This window comes from Pristiophorus japonicus, chromosome 15 (assembly GCF_044704955.1).
Source record: "Pristiophorus japonicus isolate sPriJap1 chromosome 15, sPriJap1.hap1, whole genome shotgun sequence".
In the NCBI taxonomy this organism is placed as follows: Eukaryota; Metazoa; Chordata; class Chondrichthyes; family Pristiophoridae; genus Pristiophorus; species Pristiophorus japonicus.
In genome coordinates this window covers 97,143,645-97,160,626 of record NC_091991.1, presented here as the reverse complement: position 1 = coordinate 97,160,626, position 16,982 = coordinate 97,143,645, and the positions used below count along the sequence as shown (strand labels likewise).

Genomic DNA, 16,982 nt, shown 5'->3' with positions numbered 1-16,982 from the left:
AGTAGTTGGGCAAATAGTAATTACCCAACGCTGCGCCAGCACATGTGTTTTTGCAGTGGCTGTCAATGAGCTGTCAATGCAAAACTTGTCAGGTCGCAATTTGCGTATTTTCACACGTGCATATGGAAACCCAGAACTTGTGGGGCCTATCAGAAGCCTTGCAACAGCGTATATAGTGCGTATGCTGTCAAAACCACCGTGATTTCAGGCCCATTATATCTACTACATTATCTACCTTTTCACTTACTTTTTCAAAGAATTCTATAAGGTTGGTCAAACATGACTTTTTCTTTTTGGAATCCGTGCTGACTGCTCACTAATATTTTTGGTTTCCAGATGTTTTTCTAGTACATCTTTGATTAGAATTCCATTACTTTTTTTTGATTGAGGCTGAGTCAATGAATATATTTAAGGTGGAGATGGACAGGTTTTTGAGCGATAAGGAGTGAAGGATTATGGGGAGTGGGCAGGGAAGTGGAGCTGAGCCCATGATCAGATCAGCCATGATCTTATTGAATTGCGGAGCAGGCTCGAGGGGCCAAATGGCTGACTTCTCCTATTTCTTATGTTCTTATAATCATGGTTAGACCACACTTGGAGTACTGTGAACAGTTCTGGTCTCCATATTATAAAAAAGGATATCGAGGCACTGGAGGAGGTGCAAAAAAGCTATACTAGGATGATACGAGAACTGAGAGGTCATATCAGGAAAGATCAAACGGGCTGGGGCTCTCTTGTCTCGAAAAGAGAGAACTGATCAAGGGCTTCAAGATTCGGAAAGGGTTTGATAGGTAGATGCAGAGAAGATGATTCCACTTGCGAGTGAGACCAGAGCTAGGGACACATGAATATAAGATAGTCACTAATACATCCAATAGGGAACTCAGGAGAAACGTCTCTATCCAGAAAGTGGTTAGACTGCAGAACTCTCTACCACAAGGCATAGTTGAGACGAATAGCATTCAAGGGAAAGCTACATGAGCACATGAGGGAGAAAAGAATAGAAGATGTTGCTACGGTTAGATGAAGCAGAATGGGAGGCAACGTTCCCTATAAGGTATGCATACGTACGTCTCTGCCAGTCCTGCGTAGTCCAGGGCCGGCTTTTTCAATGTAAAGATGCGCACAACAGTGAATAGGCCATGTAGCCCCTTAAAGGGGCTAGCACCTCAACAAAAAGAAGCATTGTTGGGAGGGGTCTTGTGTGGAGCATAAACATCGGTGTGGACCTTTTCAGATGAATGGCCTGTTTCTCTGCTGCAAAAAATACTTTGTAAAAAGCCTAATGGATGTTGGCCTTTACCTCAGTGGAGCTGGAATACAAAGGGACGAAGTTATGTTACCGCTGTACAGAGCTCTGGTGAGACCCCATCTGGAACACAGAGTTCAGTTCTGGAACCTCAGGGAGAATAAATCGATTTTACAGGGTGTACAGTGCAGATTCACCAGACTGGTAACAGGGCAGGTTGCAAAAACATGGCGTGTATTCCCTTGAATCTATACGGTTATGTAATGGAGGTATTTAAAATGATTAAAGAATTTGATAGGCTACATTTCCTCTGGTGGGAGAATCTAGAACAAGGGGACTTCATCTTAAAATTAGAACTGGGTCACTTCGGAGTAAAAGCAGGAAGCAATTTTTCACACAATGGATAGTGGAAATCTGGAACCTTCCCCCCCACCCCACCCAAAAAAAAATCTGAATGCTGACATTTTCAAGACTGAGATTGATAGGGTTTTTTTTAGGTAAGTGTATCAAGGGATATAGAACAAAGGTGGGTAAGCAGAGTTGGGGTACAGAGTACAGAACTATAATCTAATTCAGAGAATGAAGCAGCACAGAGGGAGGCCATTTAAGCATTGTGCCTATGCTGACTCTTTTAGAGCCCCGCTCCCCTGTCCTTTCCCCATAGCTCTGCAAATCTTTTCCCTTCAAATATTTATCCAAATCCCTTTTGATAGTTATTATTGAATCTTCTTCCATCACCTTTTCAGGCAGTGCATTCCAGATCTTAACTTGCTTAAATCTGGTTACCGACCCTTTTGCCTCTGGAAACAATTCCTCCTATATCAAAACCCTTCATGATTTTGAACACATCTATTAAATCTCCTTTTAACGTTCTCTTCTCCAAGGAGAACAATCCCAGTCTCTCCACATAACTGGTATCAGTCTAGTAAATCCCCTCTGCACCCTCGCCAAGGCCTTGACATCCTTCCTATAGTGTGGCGCCCAGAATAGTTTAACATAACTTCCTTACTTTTGTTAACTCTGCCAATGATCTGTATGCTTTTCTAACCGCCTTCTCAACTTGTTCTGCCACATTCAAAGATTTGTGTATGTAAACCCCCAGGTCTCTCTGCACCCTCTTTAAAATTGTACCAATTAATTTATATTGCCTCTCCTCATTCTTCCTACCAAAATGCATCACTTCACACTTCGGTGTTAAATTTCATTTGCCACATGTCTGTCCATTTTATCAATTTGTCTATGTCCTCCTGAAGTCTGTTACTATCTTCCTCACTGTTCACGACCTTTCCGAGTTTCAAGTCATCTGCAGACTTTGAATTTGAATGATGAAACAGGCTTGATGGGGTGAATGGAATACTCCTGTTCTATGTTCCTCCTTCTGGAATAATATATTGCTGATGTCAGCTGGGTTGTAGAACTAAGTCCTGAGCAGTGAAGGGCATGAACCCACCTGCCTCACCATGGAAACCCTGAGCACCCAAATCAAGATCACCAGTGACTGTTGTTGAAGGTGGAACAGCTTGTTCAGTCACCTTGCTTGTAGAGACACAGTTGGGGAGATGGATGATTGCAAAGAGAAAACAATACCTACGGCCAACAATTTTCCTTGCTGCATTTCAGGGAACGGACACCATCTCCGAGCACAGCAGAGGCCATTCAGGGCATGTTGTCAATGGCAGCCCTGCAGTACTCAGACCTTCGCAACAACCCAAGAAAGAATAGCGACAGCATGGATAAAAGGAACCTTCCCAGGTCACATCAAGACATAAGAACTAATAGGAGGGAGAAAGGCGAGCTGAGCCCGTGTTCCAGAGCATCAGAGTGTGGTGGGTATTTCAATGTGTTTGTACGTTACTCAGCAAGGTGGATGATAACATGTCATTGTAGGGAAATGCTGGTTGCCAGCAGAATTGTGGACTTGAGACTCTGCAATTCCACCGGACTTCAGATGGTGGGTCAGTGCTCAATACCAGGAATGGGGAGGTGGACAGTGGCTGGGAAGGAGGTAGACATGGGGTGGGGAGTTTGCTGGAAAGGGGTTAGAGATGGAAAAGGTAAGTACTAGTTGGGGAAGTGGAGGTACTGATTGGGATGGGGTAGAGATGGGGAGGGGAGATATAGGTAGGGAGGGGAGGGAGGGGAGGTATTGATTGGGAGGGGTAGAGATGGGGAGGGGAGGTATTGATTGAGAGGGGTAGAGATGGGGAAGGGAGGATTGATTGGGAGGGGTAGAGATGGGGAGGGGAGGTACGGGTGGGTGGGGGGAGGTTTTGGTTGGGAGGAGTAGAGATGGGGAGGGGAGGTACTAGGAACACGGGAAGAAACATTACAACAGGAATAGGCTCTTCAGCCCCTCGAGCCTGTTCCGTCATTCAGTTAGATCATGGCTGAGCTGTATCATAACTCCATCTACCCACCTTGGTTCCATAACCCTCAATACCCTTGCCTAACACAAATATATCACTTCGACGTTTTCAATTAGCCTGCGGCGTCAACGGAGAGAGTTCCAAATTGTCACTGCCCTTTGTGTGAAGTGCTTCCTGACATCACCCCTTAAATGGCCTAGCTCAAATTTTAAGGTTATGTTTCCCTGTTCTGCACTGTCCCACCAGAGGAAATAGATAACTAACATCACTTCCACCCCTGTGTATTCCAGCCCATGGGATAAAGGCCAACATTCCATTAGCCTTTTAAATTATGTTTTGTACCTATCCACTAGGTTTTAGTGATTTCTGTATTTGGACTCCTAATTCTCTCTGCTCCTCCACAGTTCCAAAATTCTCACCATTTAGAAAATTCTCTGATCCAAGGTGCAAAGTGGATGACCTCACACTTTATATAGAATTACATCGAATATACCGAGTGACTGCTGCCAACAAACCAGAAGCGTACTGCGCACTCCGACGACTGGAAGCATGATGTTTCTGCTTTTTCAAAAACGTGTACGCTAACCAGATCGCCCCCCCCCGGACCGTTTCTCACCAGATTGTCTCCTTCCCGACCATTTCTCACCAGCTCGCCCCCTTCCCGGCCGTTTCTCACCAGATTGCCCCCTTCCCGGCCGTTTCTCACCAGATTGCCCCCTTCCCGGCCGTTTCTCACCAGCTCGCCCCCTCCCCAACCATTTCTCACCAGATTGCCCCCTTCCCGGCCGTTTCTCACCAGCTCGTCCCCTCCCCAACCATTTCTCACCAGATCGCCCCCTTCCCGGCCGTTTCTCACCAGATTGCCCCCTTCCCGGCCGATTCTCACCAGCTCGCCCCCTCCCCAACCATTTCTCACCAGATTGCCCCCTTCCCGGCCGTTTCTCACCAGCTCGCCCCCTCCCCAACCATTTCTCACCAGATCGCCCCCTTCCCGGCCGTTTCTCACCAGCTCGCCCCCTCCCCAACCGTTTCTCACCAGATTGCCCCTCTCCGGCCGTTTCTCACCAGCGCGCCCCCTTCCCGACCGTTTCTCACCAGCGCGCCCCCTTCCCGGCCGTTTCTCACCAGATTGCCCCCTTCCCGACCGTTTCTCACCAGCTCACCCCCTTCCCGACCGTTTCTCATCAGCGCGCCCCCTTCCCGACCGTTTCTCACCAGCTCACCCCCTTCCCGACCGTTTCTCACCAGCTCACCCCCTTCCCGACCGTTTCTCACCAGCTCGCCCCCTCCCCAACCATTTCTCACCAGCTCACCCCCTTCCCGGCCGTTTCTCACCAGCTCGCCCCCTCCCCAACCATTTCTCACCAGATTGCCCCCTCTCCGGCCGTTTCTCATCAGCGCGCCCCCTTCCCGACCGTTTCTCACCAGCTTGCCCCCTTCCCGACCGTTTCTCACCAGCTTGCCCCCTTCCCGGCCGTTTCTCACCAGATTGCCCCCTTCCCGACCGTTTCTCACCAGCTCACCCCCTTCCCGACCGTTTCTCACCAGCTCACCCCCTTCCCGACCGTTTCTCATCAGCGCGCCCCCTTCCCGACCGTTTCTCACCAGCTCACCCCCTTCCCGACCGTTTCTCACCAGCTCACCCCCTTCCCGACCGTTTCTCACCAGCGCGCCCCCTTCCCGACCGTTTCTCACCAGCTCACCCCCTTCCCGACCGTTTCTCACCAGCTCACCCCCTTCCCGACCGTTTCTCACCAGATTGCCCCCTTCCCGACCGTTTCTCACCAGCTCACCCCCTTCCCGACCGTTTCTCATCAGCGCGCCCCCTTCCCAGCTTTAAACATTTTTTAGTGAGCTCGCTCCCATGACCAACCCGCAGCGTGCATGAGCAGAACGCTTCCAGTTTGTTGGTCACAGTCGCGTCCCAGAATATACGGCACAGAAACAGGCCATTGAGCCCAACCTGTCCATGCCAGCGTTAATGATCTACTCGAGTCTCCTCATTTAACTCTATCAACATAATCCTCTATTTCCTTTTCCCTCGTATGCTTATCTCTCTTCCCTTTAAATGAATCTATACTATTCACTTCAACCACTCCCTGTGGTAGCGTGTTCCACATTCTCACCATTCTGGATAAAGAAGTTTCTTCTGAATTCCCTGTTGGATTTCTTGACTATCTGATATTGATGGCCTCTAATTATGGTCTTCCTCACAAGTGGAAACATTCTCTCTCTATCCACTCTACCAAAACCTTTCATAATTTTAAAGACCTCTATTAGGTCACCCCTCAGCCTTTTCTTTTCTTGCCTGTTCATCCTGTCCTGGTGGGTATAATCTTGCAGTTCTAGTCTCATCCTTGTAAATCTCTTTTTTACCCTCTCCAGTGCCTCTATATCCTTTTTATAATATGCTGACCAAAACTATTCACAATACTCCATGTCTGGTGTAACTAAGGTTTCCCATATTAAACTCCCATCTGCCATTGTTTTGACCACTCAAGTAATCTTATCAATGTCCATTTGCAACCTTCTGTTCCCATCAACACTATTTTTACTGTGCTACTTAGTGATGTCAGTAAACTTGGATATATGGCTCTTTATTCCTCATCTAGATGAACAGCTGAGGCCCCAGTACAGATCCCTGGGGGTCTACCACATTAGTTACTGCCTCAAAACATTCAACTAGATTCATTAGACATGACTCAGCCTTTGCTGGCTCTGTCTGATCGAGGTGTCAGTCATTCTGTCCCAGGAACAGATTCGAGTCACTTCCCCACAACTGACGTCATTTCCTGGTTTGCCTCTCCCATCCTCCTTAAATAACGGAGTGACCTTGATGATTTTCCAATCCAAGGGGACAATCCTGAATCAAAGAGAATTTTGGAAGATCATGATGAAGGCATCAACAATCTCCTCACCTACCCCATTTAATATCCTGGGATGTAAACCATCAGGTCCTGGAGATAGAAACAGGAGGAGGCAATTCAGCCCCTGAGTCTGTTCTGCCATTAAATGAGATCATGACTGATCTGTATCCTATCTCCATCTCCGCCTTGGCTCCATATCTCTTAATACCCTTGACGATCCATCTATCCATCCCAGATTTAAAATGATTAATTGGGGTAGCATCTACTGCTTTTTGTGGGAGTGTATTCCACACGTCTTCACCCTTTGCATGAGAAGTGTTTCCTAACTTCTCTTCTGAATGGCTTGACCTGGATTTTAAAGTTATGTCCCATTGTCCTAAACTCCCCCACCACTGGAAAAGGTTTCTCTTTCTCTACCCTATCAAATCCTTTCAAAATCAGAAAAACCTCGATCAAATCAATCCTTAACCATCTTTATTGCAGGGAATACACGCCTAGTTATGTAATCTCTCATCATAATGTAACCTTTGGAACCCTGCTAACATTCTGGTGACAGCCAGTGTAACTGTTCTAAGGTACAGAGTACTCTAGTGCCTAAAGTTCCCACTTTGGCCGCAATCAGCGATCTGGGTGTTTCCCTTCAAGTTTCATATCGCCAAATGTAAAATCTGCCATGAACCAGCCCAATCAAGCGGAGTTTTGGAACGCAACTTTAAAAAAAAAATGCATTAGAAGATATTTTATATGTTTAAGAGTGGTAACCTGGTGCAGCTTTATTAATACTGCTGGAAATGGGGTTATCACAAAAATATAAGCATTTTTGTTAAGGTCCACCACCTGTGAGTAACCTGTTGTTAAAAATTGAAAATGACTAAAAGAAACTATACAGAAGCATTTACTAATTTCATTGGTGTACAGTCGTTTGTTTCTTAGTAAATAATTTGATCTGGGACACGCCCAGTTTTGTGGGCAGCGATTCCTTCTACCACGATTCCTTCTTCCTTCGGGGCGAGGCGGGCTTGCGGCGAGTCGGGGTACATTGGGGTGGGCTTGCGGTGGGTCGGGGTACATTGGGGTGGGCTTGCGGTGGGTCGGGGTACGTTGGGGTGGGCTTGCGGCGAGTCGGGGCGCGGCGAGTTGGGGTACATTGGGGTGGACTTGCGGCGAGTCGGGGCGCGGCGAGTTGGGGTGGGCTTGTGGTGGGCCGGGGTACGTTGGGGTGGGCTTGCGGCGGGCTGGGGTACGTTGGGGTGGGCTTGCGGCGGGCCGGGGTGGGCTTGCGGCGGGTCGGGACGTGGCAGGCCGGGGTACGTTGGGGTGGGCTTGCGGCGGGCTGGGGTACGTTGGGGTGGGCTTGCGGCGGGCCGGGGTACGTTGGGGTGGGCTTGCGGCGGGTCGGGGCGTGGCAGGCCGGGGTACGTTGGGGTGGGCTTGCGGCGGGCCGGGGTACGTTGGGGTGGGCTTGCGGCGGGCCGGGGTACGTTGGGGTGGGCTTGCGGCGGGTCGGGGCGTGGCGAGTCGGGGTACTGACCGGGTCCTATTGCAGACCCCATTATGGTTATTGGTGGATGTTGAGAGATGTTTTATGTTTTGATAGTTGGACCTATGAAGCAGGAAGCCGCTGACGGCAGCAGTGAATCGGTGAATCCCGAAGTGAGGTACATAGTGGGTGGAGCAACCAGACTATCTGAAGAGGTAGGACCCTGGTGGATTGGAGTATCTGTGACCTGCACTCTGACCTGGGCAGGGAGAATCTACTTGTATTTACCTTATTGGGGAAGCGGTATTTGTTGCAACCACTAAGGCTTTTGCTGATTGGCCCATTAGACAGTCCTACCTCTTTTAGGATATTTTTGGATACAAGAAATACAAATTTCTTGTCGTGGATCCTTGTACACTGGATACTTTGCCTAATTGGATGGTTTGTTTCATTACTGTGTTCTTGTTATAGGGGTTTGCGGAACAATTTATCTTAATTGGAAGTTGTGTTTTAATTGAAAAGTCGAGTTATGTTTATGTAGTTCCACCCCCTCAGTACGGCTAGGCCAGGATAGCATAACACTATCCAGAGCAGAATGTCCTGGGTTTGACCTTCAGTCACTGCTGAGTTAGCAGATCTGTGCTGAGCTCAGTACCAGTGAGTAGGGCTGAGGCTCGGCTCCTGGCATGGTTCCTACCAGGCCAGGTCAGGACTGGATCGGCTGCCGTTCCTCAAACAGTGTCCAGACTCCCATATGAAGAATGGCACCCGGGGCTGCCAGCACTTTGGAGCTGGCAGATACCGGAGGCATCATACCCCACCTTTAGGAAGGGGTAAAATTAGCATGTTTGGAGATTACCCAGCTACATTAGCACATGCTGAGGTAACTCAATGATAACTTTGTCTCTAGGTATGGATGACGGAACCAAAACATCTCACAAAAAACTGTTTGTCATCGGTGAGGCAAAACATTCAGGAAAACAAGAATTTGGTGGAAGAACTGGTCGACAGCGAGAGTCAAATTCCTCCCAACTTACTGAGTGTAGGGTGTAGGTCATCAGCTGACCACGTCTGGGGAGAGTGTCCAGATCAGAAACATCCTGAAATGCCAACTTCACCATCCATGCACCCATCCAGCAAGAGGACTCTGTCCAATCAACCCCCTGTGAGCAATCAGGCAACAAAAGGTCAGTGAGAAACATCTTCATATCACAGAGAGAGAGAGATCATCTCACCATCAGAGAGAGGGAGTTTACTGTCTGTCTTCGGGGAGTTTACGGTCTGTTCTGTAAGCGTGTCTGAATGCTGTACTGTTAGAGATTACATGTTGTAAACTAACCTGAATATTGAAACCCTTTGGCAGGTAAGCGCCCAAAGAAAGGGATGGCAACTGCAAAGCAGCGACTAGGAAAGATTCTGAAGCTGAACAAAAGTGGCCGTCTCTTCCTTTAGAATAAAGATGTTCCAGACCAGCATTGGGCCGAAGAGATTTCTGGTCCTGATGAACAGGGCCTCCCTTCAAATGGAACAATGCAACAGACGTGCACTGTTGAAGCACAGATAAGCAATAATGGAGGAGCAGGAGAGACAAAGGATCGAAATGATGAGACTTTGAAAAATGTTCAGGGTTAAAGATTAGTGGTATTCTGGCTTTACTGAACGTTCTGTTGTCATATAATTTATTTCTTTCAGATTATTTGCATTTTAATTTGACAGCTTTGAATGATTTTTTAAAGATAACTATTTATTGAGGAATTTGTCTGATTCAATTCAACAAAATAATAAGTTAGATATAAAATACTGAACCATATTTCCAACTGACAAATTCTTGCCTTTTAATTGCTTCAGGGAAGAGCTGCTTCTAACAGTTAGGAAGAGTTTTTGTCTGACTATCTCTGAAATCCACACACTTCAAACTTTTTCTATTTCAACACGGTTCAATTTGAACAAATTGACTTGGAGGATTTGCTATTTCAGGACTGCAGGAACTAATATCAGAAGCATGTTACAGTTAAAGCCCTTCCCTACTCTTACTCCTCATAAAGGCCAAGTGCAGTTTCTGTTGGTAGACCGACCTGTGCACCATCTCAATGCTTCACCCTTATCCTGGCTGTGGAGGGAAGCCGTTTGTTGCAGCATTACCAGTTACATTTTACACCGTGTTTGCCTGACATGCCATCCTGCTCTTTAGGAAAGAGGGAACTCGCCAACACTGTTTCACAGTCTCAGCCTGACTAAGATTAGAAGTCCAATTTATTTAGAGGAATTATAATTACACAGAGGGAAAGGAATACAGCACAATAATCTGGAAATCAAAGGGAAAATTACAAACTCCTTAACCTTTCTCGCAAATAACTGTCCAACAGCTCGAGTGCTTTCCATAACACAGCTATGCCTCTTCCCACCGAGTCTTGCTGCTGCAACATGGAAACAAGGGAACGAATGTCACAGGCACAGTGCTCATTTGTATCATCAGGGTCTGCACTGCCAGCAAAAATAAATCCACTAACATTTCATGTCAATTCATACAGTTCAATTCTGGATGCCACACTGCAGGAAGAATATTAAAGCCTTAGAATGGGTGCAGAAGAAATTTACTAGACTGGTACCAGGAATGGCAGACTTCAGTTATGTGGAGAAACTGCAGAAGCTGGGGTTGTTTTCCTTAGAGCAGAGAAAGTTAAGGGAAGATTTGATGGAGGTGTTCCAAATCATGAAGGATTTTGATAGCGTAAGTAAGCAGCAAGTGTTTCCACTGGCAGAAGGGTTTGTAACCAGAGGACCAGACTGAAGGTGATTGACGAAAGAACCATGAGGAAACATGTTTTTACACAATGAGTTATGATGATCTGAAATACATTGCCTGAAAGGGTGGTTGAAGGACGTTCGGTAATAACTTTCAAAAGGGAATTAGATAAATACTTGAAGGGAGAAAAATGTGCAGGGCTCTAGGGAAAGAGCAGGGGGAGTGTGACTAAGTGTAGCAATCAACCATCAAGCCAGTATAGGCACAATGGGCTGAATGTTCATCTTCTCTGCTCTCATTCTATGAGTATGGACATTTAACGGTATGATGCAAGGTAGCGCTCTGGATCTGTCATAGCGGGAGTTGGTAATTCAGCTCCCTCACACTGTGAGCTCTGTTGCTCAGTGGATTAATGATCTGACCTTGATGGTTAGATGCAGACGTTACCACTGTGGAGATTCAGAACTGTAAACATTGCGCGTTTTGATGTACTTTGTACAGCTGAGGCTGTGCTCAGGAAACTTTCAGCAAAAGGCTTCTACATAAAAGGCTGGGTTACACGTCCTACTTCAGAGTGTCGAAATCTCGACCTCCGAAAAGAATGACTCCGACACTTACAGCTCCGGCAGAAGTTTCTTTAATTCGCTTGCTAGCAAGGGGTAGGTCACACTCAGTCAAGGGCTAAGTGAACACCTCCGAAATGGTACAGTTTCACAAGATATTTATACAGTAAAACCCAAGTTATGGCCTCTCCCTGTGTATTGCTCTGTCTCACAGTCAGTGAATACAGATAAAGAGTTAATTACTATATCCTGGTCCTGACATGGTTCACAGATATTTCCTTTTGTCAGGGTTATCAGTTGGCCAGCCGGCCATTACTCCATGAGTCATAGGTAATGGGCTATCACCTGTCTTGTATTGCGTCAGGATTGTTCAATTTCCTGGTCAGTTTATCGTTTACATCAAAAGGATGAGGTCTCTACAAGAGATAGTGGTTGGTGGAATGGAGTGCATAGGAAAGGTGGGGTGACATGGAACTGGTGTCGTGTAGACAATAGGAGAGCACCATGGGGGGGTACTTGTCTCAGCATGACTTGTCTCCTAGCTGTCTGATGGCCATCAACCATCTCAAACCAGGTTTAGCTGTTTATGCAAGCTGACTGCTAAAAAGCAGAAAGTTCTGGAAAGACCAGGACTCCATTTTGATATATATTGCAAGGGGCACACAAATACCGTATGGTATCAGCTTAAATAAAAATACATTTCCACATTCCCCCATTTTGTCCTTCACAAGGACAACTCAATCCATTCTGATCTTGTACAGTCTCTCCATTTCCATTTCCACACAAGAGCCTTCAGCAGTTGTTGCTACCATAACTCTAGCCGTGGTCTCAGTAGGTAACATAGTTTCTCCCACCCTGGCACAGCAACACTTAATGACGACAAATAATAGATACAGGGCGAAGGCTATCAGCAGGAATATGATCAAACCCTGTACCACAGATTTCTCCAGGGCTCCCAACCATCCTGATGCCCAACCCCACAAGGTGATATCGTCCTGGCCAACTGTCTGTTTATACTCTATTACCTTTTTCCTGATGTTTTCAGCTAGACTGCCGATATCTTCTGATTTATCTGGGATATACATACAGCATTCTTCACCTATTAATGCGCATGTCCCTCCCTCCTTGGCTAGGAGATAATCTAAGGCCATACGATTTTGGAGAGCCACTGTTCGAATAGCTACCATTTCATCATTTACCCCTTCAAAGGCTTGGGAAGTTGCGTTGGCTACTGATTCGACTAAGTTAGCCAGTTCCTGTAACTGCCATTCGGTCGATGCTATTCCATAGGGTGGCACCATTATCTTGAATATTCCGTTTAGCCACGTCAAATCCCGTTTAAATCTGTGACTTCCATAGGCCTCCCTTAGAGTCTTTACTGATCTGATAAGGGGTACCACATATCCTAAGTAACAGGACCCTGTCCAGTTGGCTGGTAACCATGGGTAGGCTTTATGGCCACAAATAAAGTAGGTGCAATTATAGGACGTCAGCTCCTGGTCCTTTTGCACTATCCCGACTCGAGTGGTCTCACCTTCCCACCCTTCACCTGGGGCTTTGTTATGGACCGTTGTCCAGCCAACGGTTGCTATCTTTCTCTCAGTGGGATTAGTTGTGGCTTGCCATTTAATCATTTGGGAACACTTGCTGCGTCCCATTTCTGGTCCTATAGTCTCATTACTCACTAGGCATATTATATCTTCAGGATTTCCTATTCTGGGAGTAATGCTTAGGAAGGGAGGCTAATGGTTATTAGCATAATTGGGCTGGTACCATTCCTGGAAGGCTGTAAGTTTATACCCTGCCGACCTCCATTCTGTTTGCTCCTTCGTTTCTGGCCCCTTAGTTAGGTTTGTCCTATTTTGCACTGTCAACCATTCTACCATTTCTGATTCGTTAAAGGGGACAGATCTCAGGGGAATATCCCCTTCGGAGTGGACAGGTACATGGGAACATATCCAACAACTCGACAAGTTTCTTTCTTGAGCATACCTATGACTCAGTGCCATAAATACGTTTACGTGCAATTCCCTTCGGTGGCGGGTCTGTACCTCTGGTGTAATCAATAATGCGAAGTAAAACCCTGTCAAGCCCAGCACCATCAGTCCCCATAGTCCATACAGTTCCTTATTCAGTCTTCCTTTTTCTGTTCCTCTGGTTCCTTCTTCCCTTCCTCTTGGTCGGGTGCCCGTTTGCAATGGGATGCGTGGATCCATGTTGGTCTTTCCTTTACCTTAATTGCAGTATTGGTCGCCAGCAAGACCTGGTATGGTCCTTCGAATCTTGGCTGTAGACTGCTTTTTCTTTTAAAAATCTTGATGTAAACGAATTCCCCTGGCTCCAGGTTATGACACTTCCCTTCCGCTGGCTTGATTTGGGCTTCCTTTACCTGTGAATGAAAGCTGGAAATACATTTGGTTAGTGCAATACAATAATTCAACATATTTTCCTCCATTTTGTGGATGTCCATCTGTTTTGCAGTAAATGGTGCTGTAAAAGATAGTCGTTGGGGACGTCCCATAACTATCTCATGCGGTGACAGGCCTGTTGTTCTGTTGGTTGCAGATCGCATTACCATCAAAGCTAAGGGCAGCAGTTCTGTCCATTTTAGTCCAGTGTCATTGCATAGTTTTGCCAGCTTATTTTTAAGCATTCCATTATATCTTTCAACAAGTCCAGCTGATTGTGGATGATAACTGCAATGAAAACGTTGATTAATCTGCAAAGCTTTACACATTTCCCTTATAACAGTTCCCGTGAAATGTGAGCCGTTATCACTAGAAAGCTTAGCAGGAATTCCGAAGCGCGGTACGATTTCTTTTAACAAACATTTAGCAACAGTAGTAGCATCAGCCTTCTTACATGGAAAGGCTTCAATCCATCTAGGGAACACATCTACAATAACTAATACATACTTGAATCCCATACACATAGGTAATTCAATAAAATCCATTTGTAAATGTACAAAAGGCCCGACTGGATTTGGGTGGGAGGCAGATTCCACTTTTTCTGTCTTACCCGGATTCATTGTCTGACAGGTAACACAATTTTCACAGATTTGTTTTGCAATTGCCGAAATACCTGGTGCATACCAAGTTGCCAAAATATAATCTGCCATCCCCCCTTTGCCTGCATGTGTGAATGTATGAACACATCGGGCAATCCATGGAAGTAAGGATCTAGGGGCCACCACGCGGCCGTCATGGTGAACCCATATTCCTTCTGGATTTTTATAACATTGATCCTTCGTCCAGGTCACCACCTCCTCCGTACTGGCCTGTGTCTGAAAGGCCAGCACGTCATTAATAGTGGGTGGCGGGTCTGAGCAATTATTTTTCCTGAGTGGGAACAATGACACCTGCATCCCCCCTTTTCAATGACACCTGCATCCCCCCTTTTGACAGAGCTGCTGACTTAGCTGCATTATCAGCTCTGGCGTTCCCAAGTGCCACCTCATTCGACTGGCCTGTATGTGCTTGGCATTTGATAATGGCAAGTTTCAAGGGGCATTGAATGGCTCGCAGGAGATTTTCCACTTGTTCTGCATTTTTGATAGGGGTTTCTGAAGAAGTCAGGTACCCGCGAATCTTCCAAATTTGTCCATAGTCATGTGATACCCCAAAAGCATACCTGGAGTCGGTGTAGATATTAACTGTGTGTCCTTCAGCCAGAATACAGGCTCGAATTAACGCAAACAATTCGGCTTGTTGGGCTGAAAAGGAGTCTGGAAGAGAGGCTGTTTCGACAACATTAAACTGAGTTACAATTGCATAAGCCGCTCTAGGTTGGCCCCTATCATTTCGTAGGGCTGATCCGTCAACATAGTACACTAGATCAGGGTTACACATTGGTACATCTGTTAGATTGATACGTGGTTTAGTCACTAATTCGGTTACCATTTCACATGAATGGGGTTCGCCGTCGTCTTCCGTGGGGAGTAGAGTGGCTGGATATAAGGTAGTGCATCTTTTGATAAGGTTCGGATTTGATAACAGTTCGACCTCTTATTTAGTGGTTCTTGCGGAGGTTAGGTGTTGGGTGGCACACTTAGTAAGTAAAATCTCGACAGAGTGTGGGATATACAAAATGGTCTGATGATTTAGAGTTATTGTCTGAGCCTGTTGCATAGCATAATAAGCTGCTGCCAATGAAGGAAGACATCCTGGTAGTCCGCGTCCCACTGGGTCTAGTTGGGTACTGAAATATGCTACCGGTCGCTGCCTGTCCCCATGTAACTGAGTCAAAACAGATTATGCAAAACCCGACTTGTGATGCACAAATAAGTTGAATAGCTTAGTGTAATCTGGTAATCCCAAGGCTGGTGCTGAATTGAGGGGCTGCTTAAGATTCTGGAAAGCATTCCGGGATACTTCATTCCACATCCTTTAAGCATTGTGAGAATATAGTACATTCATTCACAGCTCGTAGGTCATGGACAAACCTCCATTTGTGTGGGCTTCTGAACCGGACGAATCTGTGTGTTACACGGACTTCTCATTTATGCTTATAGTGATTCACAGATCACAGAATGTAAAGTACTTGTTTTCTAATCTTATTAAAAGGCTTCCAAACCCAAGATTTTTCCAATACACCCAAAATGTTGATCAAGGAGATCACCTGAAATATCTCAAAATCCCAATTCAATTATTGTACTGCCACTCTTTATCAAAAACAAATCCTCTTACTGAGCTAGAAGCTTTTGTACCAAGATTTTACACCAAGGACAATGAGAGTGTACTCCCCCAGCCTGCACCTCGAGAGACCCACAAAGGCTTTTTTTTTTAAAAAAGGCATTACAACTTTTAACCACCGGGACCATGTCTCAACAAACCTATCCTTTGTGCATTTCCTAGCTCCGTAACCTCTCATCCGAATAAATCCACACCTGCGCTTCTAACTTAAAATGTCTTAAACTTCCCACATACAGGACAACACTATGAAGGGTTAAAAAACTTCACTTTGTTTGAAAAAGTGGGTGGAGCTAAAACAAACAGGCAGCTCCACAACCTTTCCAAACAGGTTTCCAGACACAAGGAAGAAACACAGAAGCACTCTCATTCAAAAACAAGACATTCACGCACTCTCATTCAAAGACAAGACATTCACAAAAGTCTCTCTCCATTCAATAAAGCTTTTTTTTTTTGGCTAGCTGTATTTTTTTTTGAATCCATAAGTCACTATCAGGTTCTCCTTTTTTTTTTACATTTGATTTACTTCCTCTGTTAATTTTACATTACAAGAATCGAAACCCAGGCCTTTTCTATTACTTTCCTTTTTTTTTCTCTTCTACCTGGATCTCTCCTCCGACATGTTGTTCTCTCTAAATTAAATGAACCATCGGGTGGAAATGGCCTGTTTTCACCCTTAGTCCACTTTACCGTTTTTGTTTCTTTGGTCAATTGAAGACTGACCACAATTCTGGAGCATGACATAGGCTGGTGTGCCTTTTGTGGTGTTTTAACTTGCTCCGGCAAGTTCTGGATGATTAAGATTTTCCACAGTTTCTGATCTCACAATCCTTTCGGCCAATCGAGTTCTCTACGCCCACTTCTCCTGGCCGTTACGTGGCCTGAAAAGGCTCTTAATTCGGGCTCAGTCTGGGTGTGTGAGATATGTTGGCACGAACCAACCGTAGTTGATCAATCAGTTACTGTTTCTTTTCTTAATCAATCCTTGTGTTTTTTTTTCCCAAATCACAATTTTCCCCAGTG

The 16,982-nt window shown here is 45.9% G+C and overlaps 1 protein-coding gene across 3 annotated transcripts in view; it reads left to right on the top strand.

The window, feature by feature from the left end:
* Positions 1-9,774, top strand: part of LOC139280923 (lysine-specific demethylase 7B-like) — a 458,954-nt gene extending 449,180 nt beyond the window's left edge. For 2 of the 3 annotated variants that reach the window (XM_070900731.1, XM_070900732.1), the window contains 4 exons: positions 2,870-3,075; positions 8,080-8,177; positions 8,873-9,149; positions 9,326-9,774. In XM_070900731.1, the coding sequence (XP_070756832.1) occupies positions 2,870-3,075; positions 8,080-8,177; positions 8,873-9,149; positions 9,326-9,414 (670 nt within the window). In that variant the 3' untranslated portion in view covers positions 9,415-9,774. Of the gene's footprint in view, positions 1-2,869; positions 3,076-8,079; positions 8,178-8,872; positions 9,150-9,325 lie in introns of those variants that run through there. The other variant, XM_070900733.1, reaches the window with a different exon arrangement.
* Positions 9,775-16,982: the final 7,208 nt, after the last annotated feature.